We start from the raw sequence: 21,336 nt of genomic DNA, 5'->3' as shown, positions 1-21,336 counted from the left end.
ATTATCGTATATCTATATATTTATAGAGATAATATGTATTTTTATATTTGAACAAAATTAGTTTGAAAATCAGAGTAACAATTGTAATTTACTAAGTTAAGGCTATAACTGTGTTTAGTTAATATTTTTTGAGCAGGTATTAAAATATTTGGGGGAAATGACAGAATTTCTATAATACTTTTGACATTATGATGCTGCTCAAACTGTGCTGATTCTAAATCATCTTTTATTTGCCCCAGAAAATACATTTCAAAAGTTCTTGTGTTCTTCTCATTGTAATCCACCAAAAGGAACATCATTGTTTAAATCATGAAAAATATCAGTATTTGCAAGTTTTTGTTTGATTTTTGGAAATTAGCTGCAATATTAGTCTAGGTTTATCATCCTTCATTTTTGTTGTCTCCTTGGCAGTTTCTCCTTTTTAAGTTCTAAGTTTCTCCTTAATGTGTAACAGTAATAAATTTGTATAACTTACACAGGGTCTGCTTAGAGTTTTATCCTTGGGTTAGTTTATATGTTGTCATAGGACAGAATAATAAAAATACAACTTCTGCAATCCCTTGAGGTGTGAATTGGCAAAGTTATTGATTTATAACGTGATAAGGTGATGAAGAGTCATTGTAGACTATTTCAAGTGCAAGGTGAATGGCGTCATAATTGTGTGGGGGAAATTATGAGTTATTCTATCAGGAGACAGAGCTGTCTCAGATTAGCTTAGTGACCTCAAGCAAGACAGTGAAGGTCTCTGAGACAAGTTTTCTCTATATCCTTTCTAACACAGCATGTGGTATCTCCAGAATCCACGCCAACACTAATAGTTTACTTTTCCAGAAGCCCTCTTCCTCAAAAATTTATGTGTGAAGTCACTGTTTTTGGAAGAGTAATTCCTTATCAAGCTTTTACTGTGTTTGAGATGTAGCCTCAGGGTAAAAAAGATAAATAATTTTGCAGTAACATATAATAGGTATAATAAGCAATATGTGTTACATTGTCTTAAGGGGATTTAATACTTTTATCAATGTACAATTTATAGTGTACTGAGTTGTGATAAACTCATGGATGAAGTGCCAAATTTATGCAAACATGAATGGGAAGAAATCAGTGGCTGAGCACATTGATGTATCTATTGAGCTAAAATGTGATAGTCTGTTGATCACTTACATATTTTTATTTTAAATTTTTAAATATTAGATAATTTTAATTTATTGGATGAATATTAACTTGAATATCACAGGTTTAGGCAAAAATCTGATGTGCCATTATAGGCAGAATAATGGCCTCACAAAATGACCCGCACCTTGGGTGTGACTACACTAGGTTACATGAAGATGGAGGCAGGGCACATGGGCCAGGGAATACAGGAGCTGGAAAAGGCAAGGGAATGTGATTCTCTCGTAGGACTTCCAGAGAGAAACACAGACTAGGCAATCTTGATTTCAGCCCACAGAGATATTAGTATTGTGATAATTTGTCCCAGCAGCAATAAAGTACATGTACTGTACAAAATCTAGACGTCCATGCAAATGAATTGAAATTAACTGACCAAATTAATCTAGAAGCCTGTGTCATCTTGATCTTTTAAAATATGTACCTTGGATCTAGTAAAGCAGAATTTCATTTATGTACTAGGGAAAGACAGTATTAAGTCTCATGCTTGATTATATACTACAGTGGTCATCTATTTGACTTGGCACTTTAAAAATCCATTATGAAATTTAGCACTATAATTGAAAGGGGTTTCTGTATGTTCAGGTTGGTATATGTGACTAAGAATTACATTGTCTAAGTCAGAATTTCACTAATTCAGAATTTTGATAGCTTTGGTAGGATCTAGCAGGATCATATCTTCACTTAGACTATGTGTGCTTTAAGGGGAAGACCAGTAGAGTAAAAACTAGTTTATCTGGCATGCCATATGCTGAAGCATAATACAATGATGGCCAGTTATGTTAACGATGACCTGTAACTCTGTAGCATCCTAAACTATCTTCCACATCATTAGTGACAGATTGGATTTTCTGAAATGTGTATAGTTTTAGAGTTAATTGTCTTTTATGGTTTTCAAATATTTAGGAATCTGTCCATGTATTATATATAGAATGAATTGTCTTATTTTTAGAAAGATTGTTCAACCAGATTCTTGCATTACGTACTCTATTGTATAAATTATCAGCTTATTTCCTCATAAAGAGGGAACGTCAGTCTCAAGAGGTAGTGAGCATTATATGAGCCAGCATTTCCAGATGAAGAATTGTTATGAAAACAAATTTAATTCCCAAACAAATTAATAAGCAAGTAAATGATGAATGAGAAAGCTTTTAATATATACCTTCCTTTGCATGGCTGCACAACTAAATAGAAAAAAATTTGAAAAACAAATTTAGCATAAATTTTATGCAATTAGGATTTCCTGGAGCATATTAGAATGCATTAATTTGACCAAAAAGAAAATAATATTCAGGTCGAATTGCTAGATATTTTCAGTATTTAGGTATGCTGTTTTATATAGTCTCATTTCAGACTATACCAAGAAAGTTTAAAGGAAAATAGGAAAGACAAATTATTTTTTTTATTTCACATTTTAGTGTTAATAGATTAGTTAAAACATACTTTGATGGCTTCCAAATACATTTCTTTTTTTCTAGGTAGTCCTTTATTACTGCAAGGTGTATTGCATTAGTTCTGGGACTAATTTGTTTCTAGAAAATGAAAGATAGGAGTAGATATAATATAAATCCTCTATGTTAATATATTAAGTTGAAATGCATAACTTTAACTTATATTTGCTGCCTCTAAGGTGGACTTTCCAAAACTGATCTGGTTATGTTTCTTTTTTATAGTATAGTGCAGTGGCAGTTAATTGTCATCAGTTTAGGAAACTTTGAAATGCCTCTGACTGCTTTCACAATATACAGAAATCTACCAGAAAAATACAGATACTCCTTTGTGAATTGTTAGTCACGTGTTTTGCAAAGTTGTTCATTTCTTCAATTAAAAGTCAACATCCAGGGCCTTTTGGATACAAAGGGAATGGTGTATAAAAGCTTTGGGTTGAATTTTCCTAATATGTCATATTAATCATGTAAAACTCATTGCTTCTCACTTCATTCCAGAATAAATATAATAAGTATAATAAAAGTCCTGGTGGATGATAATAACTATCAGTGTAATAAATTGTTTTCAGATATCCATTTGCCAGTTGCCATGCTAGTCCTGGGCATGGATTATCTCTTCTAATCCTCACGGTGGCCCAGTGAAGTGTAGGTACTGTCGTGGCGCCCACTTCCAGGCCAGGCTGAGATAGAGTGCAGGCACACGCAACCTGGGTGAGATCACACCGCCAGTAAATGGAAGAGCTTGCATTCAAACCCAGGGACTGACTCCAGCTCCTGAATTCCTGACCACTGTTGTCTCCATTCCTAACTTTATTAAGGCAGAGAATAGAAATTTTTAGTCACATGGGAAATTTAGTAGAATGAAGTATTATATTTCTGAAGGAGCAGTCAGGTGAGGAAAATATAAGTAAACATTCCTTTTTCTGCACCACAGACTGGCTAACATTTATTAGGAACTACTGTGTGCTAGCATTAAGCACCAAAGCTGTCCAAGGACAAGGTCCATGTTACTCCCGTACACCACACTGCCTTTTCTGTAGACTTCCTAGAGGCTAATTTCTGTCAGCTAATGTATGTTTAAAGAAATTTCACCCTGTGGCCTGGACAAAGGTCCTTTTCTGTCGATGGGAAGGTGTCATCCTCCACAATCTGGCTTGTCAGATCTTGACAGTTCTGAGTTGGGGAGACAATCTATAGCCCTTCATTCACCTTTCCTCATTGTCATGGTCAGGACATTTCTACCCTTTTCAGTGAAGCTGGCTCATAGCTCCCCTGGGGCTTCAAGAGACTGTCCACTGGCCCCGCCTGTGGGTAAACCGTACTGTTTCATGGGTGTCATTAGGAAACAGGTGCTCCTTTCTTCACCTGTGGTGCCTTCTCTGACTCTCAGTCGGTGGCTTTTCCATGAGCCTTCATCTTGGCACCCGCGATTACCTGGCTCCCAGCACAGGCTTCATGCTCACATCTTCACTGACCTGTGGCTCTGTTTTCCCCACTAGAATCTGAAATGCAAACTTTAGTTCTTTATGGAATCCTAACTGCAATCCCACATGCAGTTTGGACATGAACAATTTCATAATCTCTGGTTATATAGATAATACATATCACACTCTCCAAAACTGATGTTTCTTAGTATTACAGCGGCACTAACCAGAATGAACAATCTGTACTTACAAGTATAAATACCAAGCATTCTCTGACTTATTCCAACTTTCCCTTGTGAGCATGTCTAAAGCAAGATTCTCCTCAGTTTATTACATCTCCCGTGTATTTTCTTTCTCTGTTAGTGTGTCCATGATGGATAACCCTGCAGTATTCTTTTAGACACTCTTCTCGCCTGCCATGGACACTCTTCTACCCTAATCCACCAATTGCTGAAAAAAATTAAGTTTATAATTGTGAATGAAATGAAAGCTGTTTTTTTTTTATACAATGGTGCTACTCATTTGCATAAACCACATATACTAGTCTGAGTGTATATGTGCAGTCTGAAGAAAATAAGTAATGCTTATGTCCTTAGGGGTATCCTGGACTCCACTTAGATGATGTAGGTAGGGAAACAGTTCTTCTCTAAATACGAGCAAAGAAAAGAGGCTGCAATGGGATACCCAAATAATAACAGGAAGGTCAAAGCTAACAAAGATATAGATACAAGAGTAACAAAAATAGAACTAAACAGAAAGCATTTTATCTTTAAAGATTGCAGATAGCTCATTCCAGAACAAAATAAATCCATAAAAGTATAATTAACAATGCAAGTTACATGCAGTTCTCTCTGAAGGCTTCCTATTGGAGTCTCCTCTCTTTCCCTCCTTCGTCAAGTTGAGAAGAGGCATCCTTTCCATTCCTGATTTTTAACTGCAGCTCTGGGGACACACTGAGTCACTTCCCTAAAATGGAGCTTCAATGATAAATAAATGAAAGAGGAGCATAAGAGACGTACCGGAGAGTCTATATTTTTCCAATAAATGGTCTGTGACCTTATCTTTATTGAAAGTAAATATTTAAAACTCACTGGGCCAACTGTGCTGATGAGTCGGTAGGAAGGGAATTGCTTTATGAGAGAACGTAAGCACCTTGGGATCACTAAACCTCCAGGGCTTGGAGCACCTCCGACCAAGGAGCACACCCTGGCTAACTGGAAAAGCACATGCAGACAGCCTGCCCTGCAGCAGCCAGAAACCGGCAACTTCCAGTGCATTTGCCAGTGTTCTGGCTTATGGAGACAATTTAGGTGGGATTGAAACCCTGTCTTAGAAAAATATTGAGTATTTCAGGACTTAAGAAGATACTAGCTTGTCACATATCTATATACTGCAAGGGCCAGAGTTGTTATTACTATGAGGAATTTTGGCTTGGACTCTTCCAGATGACTCCATTCCATTGCTTTATAATAGCACCATCAGCCTTACTGAACAGTTTGATTTTTAGGATCAGGGATGCAGTTAGTGATTGTCTATCATAAGGTATAGAAAAGATTGCTGTGGAGCCATGAAGGGAGGAAAAGTGATATCGGTACTTCAATTGGTAAAGATTACATTTTTAAAGTAGTCTTTAAAATTAACAAAAGTAGTAATGATAAAGTAAATTGTGAAATAAATAGAATATCTTTTCTGTACTGATTATAGAATGAAATGATACAGTAAAAGTCATACACAAAAAAATAGAATTAATTTATCCTTTAAAATATATGTAAAAGAGCTAAAGTAGTAAAATTAAAAAACAACAACACTAAATGATATAAACTATCTTTAAAAATAAACAACTAAAAAGAATACAGTGGGAACATAATCCTGAGGTCAGAACCTCCTCACCCCCCCCCCTCCCCCCTGCCCAGGCAGGGTATAGAGGTCTCTCAGGGCCAGAGCCTCCACAGACCTGCAGCAGAGTTGACAGTGTTGATTGATGGTCTGATTCTCCTAAGCTTGAGGGCCACGGGAGACGGGCATAGTGTTGGGTGGGAGGTGTGGCTCCTTATGAGTTCTGGGCCCAAGCAGAGATACTACCAGGGAGAGGCCCCCTGGTATTTATGGACTGTGTGCATGTTTATTCCTCCAGACCACCTTTTGGGGCCGCAAAGCAAGTATCACCTCTCCCTCCACTCCCTCCAGGCACATCCATTCCTGTCATTGATTCTACTCTTTGAACGTAAACACAAACAAGCCTTGCCTCATTGTCTTGTAACAAATGTTGTATCCGTCATGCCTGGACTATTGATGTTGTATTTTGGGGTGAACCGTTGCCTCTATTTCTGTATCCCTTTATACTCAGCTGGCTCTGCTGCTGAGTGAAATTATTTTAAGCTCAGTTTATAGTCAAATCCAACAGATTTGGAGTTATCCACTATTTACAATCTAGTTTTCCTGCTTTGTGTCTTCATTGTTATAACAAACTAATGGCAGTTTTTAAGGAAGACTGTATGCTTTTGCACTCTCTATTATCAAGTAGGAATATATATCTTATTTGGATTTTGAACAGAAAGGTGTGTGTTTTTTCTCATGTTGGCTTTAAAACTTTGTTTTTCTTTGAATTTATACTTCTGTTTCCAAACGTATAACCTTAGATTTCTTGCCTGTCAAAGCCTAGAGTACTGTTTGTCGAAGTTCATGAAGTTGCATACAACCAGAGGAACATAAAAATTTACTCCCCACACAGCTTCCTATCTACTGCCCACTCCCCTCCCCAGGGCATCTTCCCACCCCAAATCAATGAACCCTCCATATTCTGCTAATTGCTGCTTTGTTAGGCTTTGAATTTGTTGTTTTATTCTTGGACAGATTGCTGTGTCCATTCTTTCTCAAAAAGAGGATTTTTATAATAAAATTACAATTTCATTTTACAGTTTATCAAGCTGTATAATATTAAGTCCCAATCCTCTTTCCTATTCCAGGTGGGGCAGACGCTAACCTCTTGTATTTGGGGGAGAAGGGGGAAATGCAACTTTTTCTGACTTGGTTGCCTACTCTGGCAGCATTTTGGCTCAAAGAGCTAAGCAATCTGCAGCTGTTCAAATACTTTGAGCTTTTGTGTGGATTGTGGATTTTGCTTTAAAATCCCCCCCCATTAAAAAAAAAAAAAGGAAAGGAAAGAAAGAAAATCCAACAGCCAACTGCATCTACTACTGTTTTTTTGTAACTGTTGTTGTTCTAACTGCAGTTATATGTTTGTAACCAGAGGCTATGTTTATTTTCACTGTTGGCAGTTCTGCCTAAAATCAACTGGTATTGAATTCACAAAGGGGGATGCCTTTTCTCTCCCTCCATCTGTTTGCCAAATGTGTGTGCTCCCTCCACAACTACTAGTGCTTTCACTGAAAAGAGCTGTCGGCAAGCCCTGTTCCCACTGAAGTCTCAGGCCTCTGTCTGGATGCATGGAGAGGTGTTTTCCTCTCATGGTTCCATAGGGGTTTGGGCCAAAACACCACACTTGTGACTGTAGAGAAAGCGTAATTATGTCTGTTGTTTAAGTATAAAGTTTGGCTCTGCATTACTCATAGCCTTGTTGGTTCATGAGCTTTGATTTGTTCAGGATGGCTTGTCTGTCTCTGGACAGTAGAGTTGTCATGGGGATTGAAATTAATCAAAAGTAAGGGATAAGTGATCAAGCGAATACTGGTAGGCTGATTTAAGACTGGGAGGCTATGATGAAATTGTTGGAATTATACTATATTTTCAGCAAATTTTTCTTTCATTCTTATTGATGTTAGGGAAGCAGTTTTATTAGAAAATTTGAAGGTGTTTTTCTTTTTTTATTTTAGGTTCTCACTTTCAGTCATGCATTTAACAGCTTTTTAGATTGGTGCTTCTCAAACTTAAATGTGCATATGAATCATATGCGATTCTGTTAAGAGGTGATTCTGATTCAGTAGGAGCAATATCTATAGTGAACATATTCCTGGGCTATACTATCTATCACTAGTAAGAATGTTAGTTGAAACAACTTCAATATTTTCTTCGAGGTCTTTGGAGCAATTCAGATAGTAAATGGGTAGAATGGTTTTGTTGGTATTTGGTAGCAGCTCATGAAGTGGGAATGCGTATTTGCCTCTGTATTAGCATTAAGAACCAGGTACAGGAGCCAGGAACTTTCTAACTCTTCCTGAGACAGAACTTCACATGGTAGGTATGTTATTTTGTTTGAGATTTTGGAAATTCTAGGATATTTTACCTACTCCTTTTCAAAACTAATATTTTTCAAAGCAAATTATGAGTTATTTGGAGGTTCTGTTACCTGTGGGTACATGACAGTGATTACATCCTCTTCCCAGTGACATGCCCCACCTCTTGATATATTACATAGGTTTAAAAATAATGTCTCTTAAATGCAATTGTATGAATATTTAATACCTTTCTCTTGTGCACAGTGCCATTTCACCTAGCTTACTAAACAGTTTTATAAGAACGAAGTATCATCCAAGAAGTCTTTTGAGTACTATAAAATGTTATTATTCTATTCTGACCCAGATAGGGACAGGTAGCTATTTTTAAATATAAGGCCATTTTCCCATTGAAGTTGAGAGCTGACCAGCTCACATACACACTCAAAATGAAGGAACCTATGTTGATCTGCTTTACCATCTCATTCCCCAAAGACTTCCAATTCTTTGAGTTAGTTTTGGAAATTATAGAAACAGAGAAAATATAAACCTTGCTTTGAAAGTGACAAATAAGGATCATGAGAAAAAAATGTTTAATATCTATAATTTTAAAACCCCAACATTGGTTGAAAGGTTAAAGATGATGGTGGCAGGCAGGCTAAATAGCAATCTTAGTGAATAAAAAAATTTTTGAATTGATTTAAAGAAAAGGTGATGGGAAATGGGGATATCTAAAGGGAAGGGCTACACAGCACTGAGCCAAAGGGTATTGGGTTCATGATGGCAATAAAAACATGCTTGGGACAGAGAGACAAGGAAGGACATCTAAGAAACAACAGGGCTACCAAACTTCCTGTCCCAGAGGGGATTTATAGCAGCCTCATGTCCCAGGAGTGGCTCTGAGAAGACCTCTGTTGAACCTCAGAGGTCTTTAGCTTAAAATAATTCTTACCCCAAGGCTAGGGTTCTGAGTGGCTCCCCACAGAGAAAAAGAGAAAATATGCACAGAGGAAGGAGAGACATGGGCTGAAGAAGAGGGAGGGTCAGTAGATTGTGAGGTGATGTTATTCAGGGGAAAACTCTTCATTTGCCTGTTCTTTTTTTTTTTTTTTTTAAATATATTTTATTGATTTTTTTACAGAGAGGAAGAGAGAGGGATAGAGAGTTAGAAACATCGATGAGAGAGAGTCATCGATCAGCTGCCTCCTGCACACCCCCCATTGGGGATGTGCCTGCAACCACAGTACATGCCCTTGACCGAAATCGAACCCGGGACCTTTCAGTCCGCAGGCTGAAGCTCTATCCACTGAGCCAAAACGGTTTTTGGCCATTTGCCTGTTCTTCAGGAAATTTGATTAGGGCTTCAAAAGTTTAGTGACTTTGCACAGCCCTGCTGCTTTTAGAGGCTTTGTTCTGCAGGAGAATCTACATCTGCCTAACAGCAGTAGAACTACCCTGGAGACTCTATTGCCCTGGTGGCATCAAACCTGAGGCCTCAGGATCCAGGACAGTCATACTTTATGTCTAAGTTTTAATATTTAGTTGTAATTCTTTTTGAAATAGATAAAGCAAAAAAAAAAAATATTCAGCTATACTGTCACAGTACGGTTGCTCAAATAAAAATGTATTATTGTTGTTCAAATATTAAATAATTGGGCAGCAGGTTTCTGAGTGATCCATCATGGAGATATTTTAAAAATTTGAATAAAAATTCCTTTTGTGTACTTTCAGTGGGACATATATTACTTATATGTCCTTTTATTTACATTTATTACATTTTTTTCCCCCAGCCATCAAACACGGACAATCTGTTGGGATCATCCTAAAATGACCGAACTCTTTCAATCCCTTGGTGAGTATTGTTTCATTTAATGGTGAAGAATTGAGTGAAACTGAAAAGGGCATATTCTTGGATGGAAGCTAACCACCAGCGTTTTTACATGGCATGTTATGTTTAAACCATCGTGACAGTAACATAAAAAAGCAGTTGAATTACTAAGGTCAATGAAGCAAACAGGTTTTTTCTTTCTTCTTAAGAGAATGTAACCTTTGAAATGGCATGACCCAAAAACCATGATTTTAAAAGGGGAATATTATAGGAGGTTTTTACCTCTCTCATATTGGGCCATCTTAATCTTCAATTTTGTGTGAAAGCAAAAACAATTACAATACAGCAACCTCTAATCCAACTGCTTTTAAATCTGCCTTTTAGCTCTTTCTTTATTTAATAGATCTTATTAAATTAGCTAGCTGAATTTTATTTCTTCTAAGTATAGCTGAAGAGCTAAATAAATTTTTAATTAAAAAATGCAAGAAAACTCATAAAATGGCAATTCTGCTCTTGCAGATTTCCAATAGACTATAACTTTGTGATGTGTGTGTGTGTGTGTGTGTGTGTGTGTGTGTGTGTGTGTGATTTTGAAAGAGTTTATTCTTTAAGGAGCAAAGGTGCTGTTGCCACAGAGGGAGGGATAGCACCCTAAGGCTCTTATGCCCACTACCATTTCAACAAGTGGGGAGCACACTTTTAATCTCTTTAAATATCGGGTTTGTATGTGAACTTCCATTTGCGTGGGTGAGGGAGGCTTCAAAGTTGAACAAGTGAAGAAAAGCCACTGGTTTGTTTAGTTAGCAAAGGATAGAGCAAATTTTGATGCTTTCTGACTTTTCATCTAACTCCACTAGTCTCAAACACTGGTACTCTGTCTTTAGGGGACAGAGAAAGAAATTGCAATATTTACTCTTTCCAAAGGTTGCAATAGTGATTGTAAGATGATATGGACCAGATCTACGAAAGGGCAGAAGCAGCACATAGATCAGAATGGAGGAATGTAGACATATAACTAGCTCTCTGAGTAGTGAGATGACAGAAAACTGACTGTCCTTGAGGAACATGGCCCTGGATGAGGGTCCCACCTCGCTATGCAGAGGAAGGACTCTCTACCCATAGTGGCGTGTAGTTATGAGGCCTTTGAAAGTTCACAATCCAGGTGTGTTTCCTTTTCCTCATTTCCTTCCTTTTCCTTTCCTGGAAGTTTCTGCGTAGCACTGCTTTGAAATATATCTCACCATGGTGCCAATGAACATTTAATTTTTTTCCTTAAATAAATTATGTGGATCTCGGGAGAAGACTTTTTAATGTGCATACGCATCTGAAATAAACAAATACCTCTTGCCATGGGATGTAAGTTAAGCAATCAGCATGCTTTTGAATGTGTTCCCTTTTCCATTACAGCTGACCTGAATAACGTGCGTTTCACTGCCTACCGCAAGGCCATCAAAATTCGAAGACTACAGAAAGCACTGTGCTGTGAGTCATCCTACCAAAGTTAATTACTTTGTTCTTTGAGTTGTCTTTCTTTTTTTCTTTTCTTTTTTTAAGACAAAGATAAATGAAGAGGGGGATGTGTTTGTAGAGTCAATCTGATTTTCGGGGTGCGTCACTCAAGGAGTTGGCTGAGATTCATAAGGCTCTGTTATTAGCCTGTCAGCATCATGCAGCCTTAAAACAAATGAACATATGCTATTCCCAGTGGGTGGACAAAATTATCCAAAATACAGCAGTAACATAAAAATGTTTTTCTATAAAGTATGTTGCCACCCAATTTAAAAGGATTAAAATAAGAAATCAAAACTGCATATATAGTAGATCATTGCCTTTTTAGTACTTTGTATCTATTGGGAAGTGTAGGGTTTGAACCAGTTCCATTCAGTACAGTCATACAATAAACACAAGTTTAAGTAGAAATATGCATTATAATGCTTTTATAGAGTATAGATTTAAGCTGTCCGGATTCAATTTGTGGTTATAGGTTTAATGATGGAGTCTATTCAAAGAACATTTAGGTCTTATCAGCTAGTTAATGTGGAAAGTGGCATTTGTCCATACTTTTAAGAGGGTAATTTAAATAATTCCAACGATTCTTGTTTGCTGCCTTTTGCTCACAGTTGTTATACTAGTATGGCTAGACAGTTCAGTGAAACTTTGAAATAATGCTTAGAAAAAGGATATGTTGCGGTTAAAAATCTGCTCCTTAAAAGTCAGGAGAAATTCGAAATGCGTTTAAGCTGATTACATGAAAGGAGTTGAGGAAAGACAGTGCAGGATCCTTCAGAGAAAAGACAGCAATGCAAACCTTTCAAGTATGAAACCTGTAAGCTATGCGTGGGAGAGAAGACTGCAAAGGGCTGAAGAACGCCTCTAGATGAGGCAGCAGAAGAAAGGATGAGATGGCTGTCCTGCCATCACATCATTCTGGAGTCCCACATAACTGGCAGCAAGAGTTGCAAAATTACCAGTTACAAAACAAACAAAAAACAGCCCTCTGGCCAGTGGCCTGTGTGCTGAGCCAGAAGAAAGCAGGGAATGAAATAGGACCGCACCACAGGGATGTTCTGAGCTCAGTGAGTCCTTGGAGGCCGCAGTTTTGAAAGAGGCTCAGCTGCATGTCTAGCATCCAGCTGCCGGACCTGAAAGGTCTTTCAGGCCTGGTGAGCTATAAAATGAGGACAAATGACTCAGCCGCTGAGTCCCCTCTGAGAGAAGACTGCCTTGTACATGTTCATTATGACCACAGTCCCATTTTCACTAATACTTCTTGGCGGGGGCAAGGTGGGGTTGGGGGGGTTGACATTAATGCATTTTATGTTTCTTTCTGCTCTTTTGTTGTTGTTGTTTTTCCTTCCAAAGAAAAATGTTCCCCATATCACCTCATTTCTTCAAACCTGAGAGGATCAGCAGAGCTGTGCCTCCCACTTATAACCTAAACAATGGCATTTAGTAACACTTAGAAAAGTGCTGGCTTGTAAATATTTGAGGTGATGTTCTGAGAGCCACCTGGCCACTACTTCCCCAGCTCTGCCCACTGCTCTCTAGCCTGGTCTGTAACTCTTTGTTTCTCCCAAGTACTGTTAAAATTTACTCCTTTTGGAAACATTTAGCAGCTAATTCCACCTGCCACCCATTTTCCCAACACTTTATGATGGCCTCTAATGGCTGTGTCTCACATAAGTGCCCTGTGTGTGCCTCTGTGTGACAGACAATGTCAAGATGATTGCCCCGGCTTCACTGAGAACGACTTTAGGTCAGGGGTTGCCATTCATTTTGTGTAAATCTCCACCCACCATGATGTCCTAATGTAGAGGGCACATCACCATCTCTGTCACTGTTCACTCCTTTATTGGGCTCCAAGACTGTGCAGGAGATAAATAGACTTGGTTCCCACACTCAAGGAACTTAAACTTGGAGAGTGCACATTATACATGCACACAACTCTCCTATTTACAACAGATTCCTGCTGCCCTGGAGTGAAATGGCCTTTGTCTGGCTTGTTTCCATCTACCCGGTCCTCTCCACTCCACTATGGGCTCTTCTCAGGTCTCGGGGACAGGTGAACTTTTCAGCTCTGGGCTCCATTTCTCGAGCCTCAGAGTACCTGTCTTGGCTCTTTGTGCTTATCCTCTTCCCCTGGCTGGTACGTTCTCTTCCTCTAGGTCCTGGTTTCACTATCTCCTGGCTTCAGTGAGGCTTTCTGGGCTACTGCAAGTGGACCACCCCTGACATGTCAGCTCATGGATGCAGTTCTTATGTGGGGCCTACCATAAGTATGGTATTCTGTTTATTAACCACCTGTCTCTCCAAATGAACTAAGCTATCATGTGAGGGAGGAACCTCTTTTATCCTCCACTTTGGGGCCACATACAGCTTCTGGCACAGTACTTTCTGCAAAGACATATTGAGTAAATGATTTGAGTTTGAAAGTTATAGGCATACACAAGAAAATAGGTTGTAGAGGATTTAGAGCTGCACTTTTGTATAGTAATATGTGTTTAATTTTGGAATATTAATTAAAATGATATGATACAGCAGCAAAAATAAATGAAAGTGTATGTAATTAACATCAACATGGTTGACTCATAAAACTATAAAGGTGAATGCACAACTAAATGCTATATTATTTATGGACACATATATATATCCAATAACTGAAAGTGAACTGAAAAGATTAGTTCTCCTATGATTCTCAGGGGATTGATTGAGTTTTCCAAGGCACTTCTATATATTAATATCAATCTATTTCTTTAGCTGTGTGATGCATTAGTGGGTGTTTATTATTTTTCTTTAGACTACATGTATATTATATGTGTTCTTTTGTGTTTCTATTTTTAAAAAAGCTTCATGTGATAGGCACTAAACAGAGAATCCAGAGGGAAGTGCAGTCAGAGGAGGGAGAGATCCCCTCCATTGGGAAGAACAAAGTAAGCGATCTTGAATAGGAAGCAAAGTAGCCAGGCCTGGAAGCCACACAGGATTTAGGTGGGCAGCTCTGATCAAGGGTAAGAGGGGAGGAATTATATGCATGACACAAAGGCCTGGGTGAAATCCAGACAAGTAACTCAGTCTAAATGGAATAGCTTGCAAGATATGTTTCAGTATTCAGAAGTGCCCTTCAGATCACATTAGGTCCATTTTGAAGGCATTAAAAAAAAAAAAAAAAAGGAAAACTTTTCTTATTTTTTTAGGTCCTTTTTTTGTGTGTGTGGGGGTGTTCCTCAAACTTTCCTAATATTGTATTTAATTTGTGTGTGTGTGTGTGTGTGTGTGTGTGTGTGTGTGTGTGGAGTGGAGTGCCATAGAAGCATTTTCTGTTTGGGGAATTTAGGAGAGAAGGCCAGTTGTGGCTGAATGCAGACAATATCTAAGGCAGATCGAAGGCAGTGGACGAGAAAATAGTGCAGGTGAAAGATGGTGAAGGCTGAGCTGGCTGCTGGTAGTAGGCAGAGAGATGAGGGTATGGGTTTGTGAAGAGGAGAAAGGACTGATGACTGGGGGAAAGTGGTGGCTGATAAACTGCAAAGGGTAAAAGGAGGAGAGTGTTAGGATGGCTCAGGATTTGTAGACTGATGGTCCATGGAAGGTAGTAACACTGCTCCTGGATTTCAGCATAGAAAGAAGGCAAGGCCTTTATTTGGAACATGTTAAGATGAAGGTTCCTGAAAGAGAAGAGTATTTCTCTAGCTGGGAACAGAGCAGCGGGACTGTAGATCAGGTGTTCAGGCAGGAGAAAACAATCTGGAGTCATCCAGAGAGAAGAAGTCATTGAAGTGATGAAAGTGAGTGACTCTTTACAGTTAGGAAACCTTGAGCATCACCTGTATGTCTTTGGTGTCCAGGGAAGAGGAGATGGGAAAGGTGCTAATTAAGAATGGCCAAACAGTTCAACAACAGGAGTCACAGAAGCCCAGGTCAGGTACCAAAAGACTCAGGTACCAGTGAGTCTTTTTACTAAGGAGAATGATGATCCATTTTCATTTGATCACCTGTGCCTCAAATGCAGGATTAAAGAAAATTACTGCTTAGAAAATGATTCTGCTGTTGGTTTCATTTGCCACATGACTGAGCTGTCATTTCTCTTCCTTTGAAAAGGGAAGATCATAATTTTCTGTGATTTTAATGTAGTCAATTTTTAAAGGTACCTAAATGTGACACACTTCAGGAAGATGTATGCCTTGCTTAGGCGCTAAGATAAGGTGTCAGAGTAAATAACTAAAAATTGAAGACATCGTGGTCTGTGGAGTATGGCAAATTACTGTCATACTTACAACCTGTGTTACAAAGAAGACTTTTCTGGATAAAATGTAAAGACAGCCTCATCCAGGGGAGGGTTTATTGTCACTTTATGCCTGTGGAGGGATACAATAGCACTGCTGTGTTGCTGGCACAATTAGTGCTGAAATTCAGAAACTTGGAGTGTTTTGGCAGTATTTCAATATGCTTCTTTTATCTATGTGAAATTGTTGTTCTGTAGCTCCTATTATAATTACTAATCCCTTCCTTTTATCACACACCATGAAAAGTGAACTTGAATTTTGCTCCTGCCCTCCTGGAGTAATCATGAGTAAAACCAAGAAAATGCTACAATGAAAATTTTGGATGGTTCTGTTTTTTGTTAGTTTGTTTGTTTGTTTGTTGTGTGTGTGTGCGTATGTGTGTGTGTGTTTTTAATAGATTTTTATTGATTTCAGAGAGGAAAGGAGAGGGAGAAAGAGATAGGAACATCAGTGATAAGATAGAATCATTGGTCAGCTTCCTCCTGCATGTCTCACACTGGAGATGGAGCCTGCAACACATTTGTTTAACTTTTTCTTGAGGTGGCATGTATATAACATTATATAAGTTTCAGTTATACAGCTTTATAATTTGATATCTGTATACACTATATACAATAGTATGTTCACCACCAAAAGTCTCTTTACCATCCATCAACATATATTTGCCATCCTTTACCCCTATTGCCCTACCCCTCTCCCCCTTTCCTCCTGTAACCACCAATCTGTTGGTAGCATCTATGCCTTTTTTTTTTTAATTTTGTTTATTCATTTGTTTCCTTTTTGTTTTATATTCCATGTATGGGTGAAATCATATGGTTTTCATCCTTTTTCTTTTAACTTATTTCAATTAGCATAATAATCTCATCATTCATTTCTGTCAAAATGGCAATGTTTCATTTTTTTATGGTTGAGTAGTATTTCATTTTATATTTGTATGTAAACCAGATCTTCTATATTAATTCATCTGTTGGTTATCATCTAGGTTGTTTTGATATCTTGGCAATAGTGAATAATGCTGTAATAAACACAGAGATACATATATCTAGATTAGGGTTTTTAATATTCTTTGGGTAAGTACTTAGAAGAGGAACTGCTGGATCACATGGTAGTTCTATTCTTAATATTGTGAGGAATATTCATGCTGTTATGCAAAATGCAAAGTTTGTCTTTTCTTTTTTTTAACTGACCATCTTTCATCAACTTTATAACTTATTGTGTACATGTTGAGAAATTGTTTAAGAATTATTAGTTTGAGAGTGGCATAAAGGATGAAATGGGCGGGGGGTAAGCAGGCTGTTCTCTGGAATTAAGAGAAGAAAAGCAATGTAACATGTGGGACTTCCTACCTTTTGGAGTAGATTTAGAGATTTGTGCCTTTGTATATTTAAAGTAGAAAGAGCTTGGAGAGAAAAATAACCAGAAAAAGAAAGCTGCAAAAAATGATATTCCAAAGAGTGAAAAATGGGATCCTATTGAAAAGTGACAGCTCAGATTCAAAATAATGCAAATGGAGATAGAAGAAGAGGTTAAAATGTAACAATGGAAATGTTATTTATTACTTTAAAAACTGAAAATAGCTAAAAAAAAAAAAAAAAAAAAAAAAAAAAAAAAAAGGATAGATTCTTAAAGAACAAGGCAAATACTTAAGACTAGAAATGGTTTTGTTCCAATGTCGTTATATAATGTAATGACTGTACATACTCCTTTCTCTCATCTGATTAGTGGATCTCTTGGAGTTGAACACAACAAGTGAAGTTTTTACTCAGCACAAACTGAACCAAAATGACCAGCTCCTTACTATCCCAGATGTCATCAGATGTCTGACAACAACCTACGACGGCCTTGAACAGCTGCATAAAGATCTAGTCAATGTTCCGCTCTGTGTGGATATGTGTCTTAACTGGTTGCTCAATGTATATGACTCGTAAGTTTTTATTTTTTCTCATTAAAGTACAATTCTTGAATGACGTATGTTAATAATACAAAATAATATGTCTTCAAAGTGAAAATCTTAAAAGTGCTTTCAAAGTACTTTCTCCACTGGAAATATTTATGTTAATTGTTGCAAATGAATGACTTTCCAAAAATGGGGCCATTAACCAACAATAAAACAAAAAGGAATGTCCATCCATTATTTTAAGATTTTGATTTAATTACAAAAGCTGTCAAATTTGTAGGGTCTTTTGTTTTTTGTTTTGTCACCATGCTAAAGGAAACCTAATTTAAGTACATTCAGTTTCCTTCTCCTTCTGGAATTTCTTAAAGTATCTTTTAAAGACAATATTTTGTAGTTTTATGAACTAAACTAATTTACTGGCTCAGAATATTCTGTGATTTTTGTGTTACAATTTAAGAGCAACTCAAATGGCAATTAAAATCATTTTACATCTCTTGGTATTAGCTTTACTTATTGCAAAGGTGGTTATGTATGGATATGGTGTTTTAAGTAAGTTATGCTGCAGGGCACTAATATCTGTAATTTCATTAGGTACTCATTGTTACATAAAGAGCACTCTCAACTTCCCAAATAACTTAGTTGCCATTAACTTGAGTTTCTGAATGTGGCAGTGCATTTGTAAAAGTAATTCTAAAAAGACCTGCTGTGCGCTGACATTTCTGAACTATTAGGAGGAATTATTCGTTCTTCTGGTAGGGGGTTAAAATATGCAAAGATGAAATAAGAATATGAGGACTGTTGTTTTTCTCTCACACTCGGAAAGTTCTCTTTCCATTAATTAGCTGTATGAAGATTTGTGTTTATCAGCCTTTCATTAGGCTTAGAGAAAAAGAAGATAGATGATAGTTCATAAGTACACACACTTAGCAGCTGATTCTGTATAAGTAAGTGATGATGGCAATAACTCTAGAGATGATTAATTAAAGTTTGCTTATACTTGGGAGTAGAAACATCTTTTCTTTTTCAATATTCACAAATATCATAAAGTTTTTTAAATAATCCAATAGCCTTTGTGTGCTTGAAAGTTCTTAAGAAATTCCTTGAGAAAGTGATAGCATGAATCTCAATTACCATAATGAATGTGGGATTTACTATATCCTTGTCTGACATATTTTAACACATTTTATTTTTATGCAACTCTATCCTGCTATGGTAAAATAAAAATGTTAGCAATTATGAACTATTAAGTTGATTTTTAATTTTTTTTAAACTCCCAAAAAGACATTTTCTATAGTAAATTCACCAAAATAGCTGGTCAATTAGGTGTTTTTAACTAAAAGCCTATAAGTTAATTTTACATCCCAGGAAGAAGGCTAAATGCATAGCATATTTAGGAACTTCATTAGCCCTTTGGAGTGTGGTAGAGGTGCACATCCTGAACCATATTTAAAGAATGAACAGCCTCGGCAATGACTGTAGCTCTAACACTCTGTATTAGTTTGCTCTGGCTGCCATAACAAAGTACCACAGAGTAGATTAGACAACAGAAATTTATTTTCCCACAGTTCTGGAGCCTAGAGCATAAAAACAATATGTCAGCAGGGTTGGTTTCTTGTGCAGTCACTCATCTTACAGATGGCTGTCTTCTCCCTGCATCTTCACGTGGTCTTATGTGTGGTCTGTGTCCTAATCTCCTGTTCTTATAAAGACACACACTGCATTATGGTCCAACCTAATAGCCTCATTTTAACTTAATTACCTCTTTAGAGATCCTATCTCCTAGTACAGTTACATTCAGAGGTACTGGGAATTAGGACTTCAACATACGGATTTTAGGGACATGTAATTCAGCCTATGACACAGATATATGCTGTTTACACTGAACAGCCCAAAGAGAATACTGTCACTTAGTTGGGAAGGAAGCAGTATGTGAAATGTCATTCTAGGAAGTTATCTGTTTGTATATTTCTGTTTTCCACTATCAAATGTGAACACATGAGAACTGTTCTACTAAGATACTGTTTCTTATTTAGAAAGGCAATATCTGGAAATTTTCCATTATAAAGGAGAAAAAAAGCTTTTAAGATATGCCTCCCTTTCATGTCCAAGAAATATAGCAAAGACCATTGTGGGTCAGAATGATGTCTAGTCTGTTTAGTTTCTCTATCTTGGAGAAATATCGTGAATTAACATTAGGAAGAAAACATGGTCTCTTATATGACAATAGTGTCAGATGGCCAGAGTTGATTGCCCAAATATCTCTAGTAACTATGACTACTCATATATCTTAACAAGAGTGTTTAACTCTTTTCAAACCATTAGTTCCCTATGAGAATCTCATAGAAACTAGATATCTACTCCTTCCAACGCACCAGAAAATAATGAACCCTAAGAAGTCTCTGAACCTTGGAAATTGTGCCATGATCTAACCCTTTCATCATTTAGCTGTCTGACATGCTTTCAGTAACCATATGTTTTGACTTCCTTACTTTGTATAGTATGATGCAGACAGAACTGGCATTTGCAGCTCTTGAAGTATGTTCAACCAGCCCTTAAAATATAGACAGCAGATAATCAGACAGCAGATCATAGAATTCAGTAGAACTATGAGGATCTGTCATTTTGCCCTCCTTGTTTTACTGATTAAGACACTGACCTAGTGAGACAAGACAATTTATCCTTGGCCACCTATTGCATTATAGTGGTAGGTATGGCACTAATATACATTTTTTAATATTGCTTGGTTATTCTTACCACATTGCCATAGCTAAGAAAAAATAGTATTTTATTACTTATCCTAAGTTTACTGTGTTTTTGTTGTTGTTGTTTTTGAAGTTTTAACATGTACTTCCTTTCTCCTAATATTCAAAAATCTGTTTTCTTCTGTTGTGGATAATAAGAATGCAAATATTTTATTCTGATTGCTGTATGATTTGGTAACCACTTCACTTTTGACATCTTAATTTCTTATCTGAAAAATTGCAATGAAACATCTGCTTGGATCACCACACATAAGTGACTATGAAGGCCAAATAAACTAATATGTAGAAAGGTCTTCATAAATATTAGAAATGAAGTTGATTCCATTTATAAGATTTCACAGTCTTACTCAGTCTTTGTCTTCCCAGGGTAAAAAGTCTTAATTTCAAAATCTTCCTTCTACATTTAATGGAAATCAAAATTGTTTAAATTATTATTTAAATAATAGAAGACTTGGTTCAAATGCTTTTGTCTCAGTAGAAAATATTAACCTCACTGGCTGTAATATGAGGTTATTTTTTTCTACTTTTCCAAGATAGATATAAATTGTAGGATACATATCTATCCAGTTAAACTAATGTCAGGAGTTAATTATGAAATCTATCAGGAAACCAAATACTTAAGTATTGGGTTGTGTCATACAATAATAAATTTTCCTAGCTTGCTATTGCCTCTCAAATCCAGATACCTTTTTTTTAACATCAAAGCCCTGCGTCATTTGGACAACTTTATCAACAATTTAGCCTTGATGCAAGTCCTTGACACCTGAATGAGTCTTGTCACTAGTGCTCACATGCCTCCCTCTATTCATTCCCTTCCTTCGCTTTTCTTGTGATATTTTCTCCTAGTTGGGACCG

General features: G+C 37.1%; 1 protein-coding gene across 1 annotated transcript in view; it reads left to right on the top strand.

Moving 5' to 3' along the window:
• The window catches only part of LOC311616098 (utrophin-like), a gene marked incomplete at its 3' end in the record, with an annotated part of 88,750 nt that overhangs the window by 30,659 nt on the left and 36,755 nt on the right, over nucleotides 1-21,336 (top strand). The window contains exons 7-9 of the mRNA XM_084907325.1: nucleotides 10,002-10,063; nucleotides 11,447-11,521; nucleotides 17,545-17,746. Coding sequence (XP_084763451.1) covers nucleotides 10,002-10,063; nucleotides 11,447-11,521; nucleotides 17,545-17,746 — 339 coding nt within the window. The remainder of the gene's footprint in view (nucleotides 1-10,001; nucleotides 10,064-11,446; nucleotides 11,522-17,544; nucleotides 17,747-21,336) is intronic.

The sequence above is a fragment of the Pipistrellus hanaki genome, assembly GCF_964339955.1.
Source record: "Pipistrellus hanaki genome assembly, contig: scaffold_57, whole genome shotgun sequence".
NCBI classification, from domain to species: Eukaryota; Metazoa; Chordata; class Mammalia; order Chiroptera; family Vespertilionidae; genus Pipistrellus; species Pipistrellus hanaki.
Note: the sequence above shows the minus strand (reverse complement) of the source record. Positions and strands in the feature narration are given on the sequence as shown.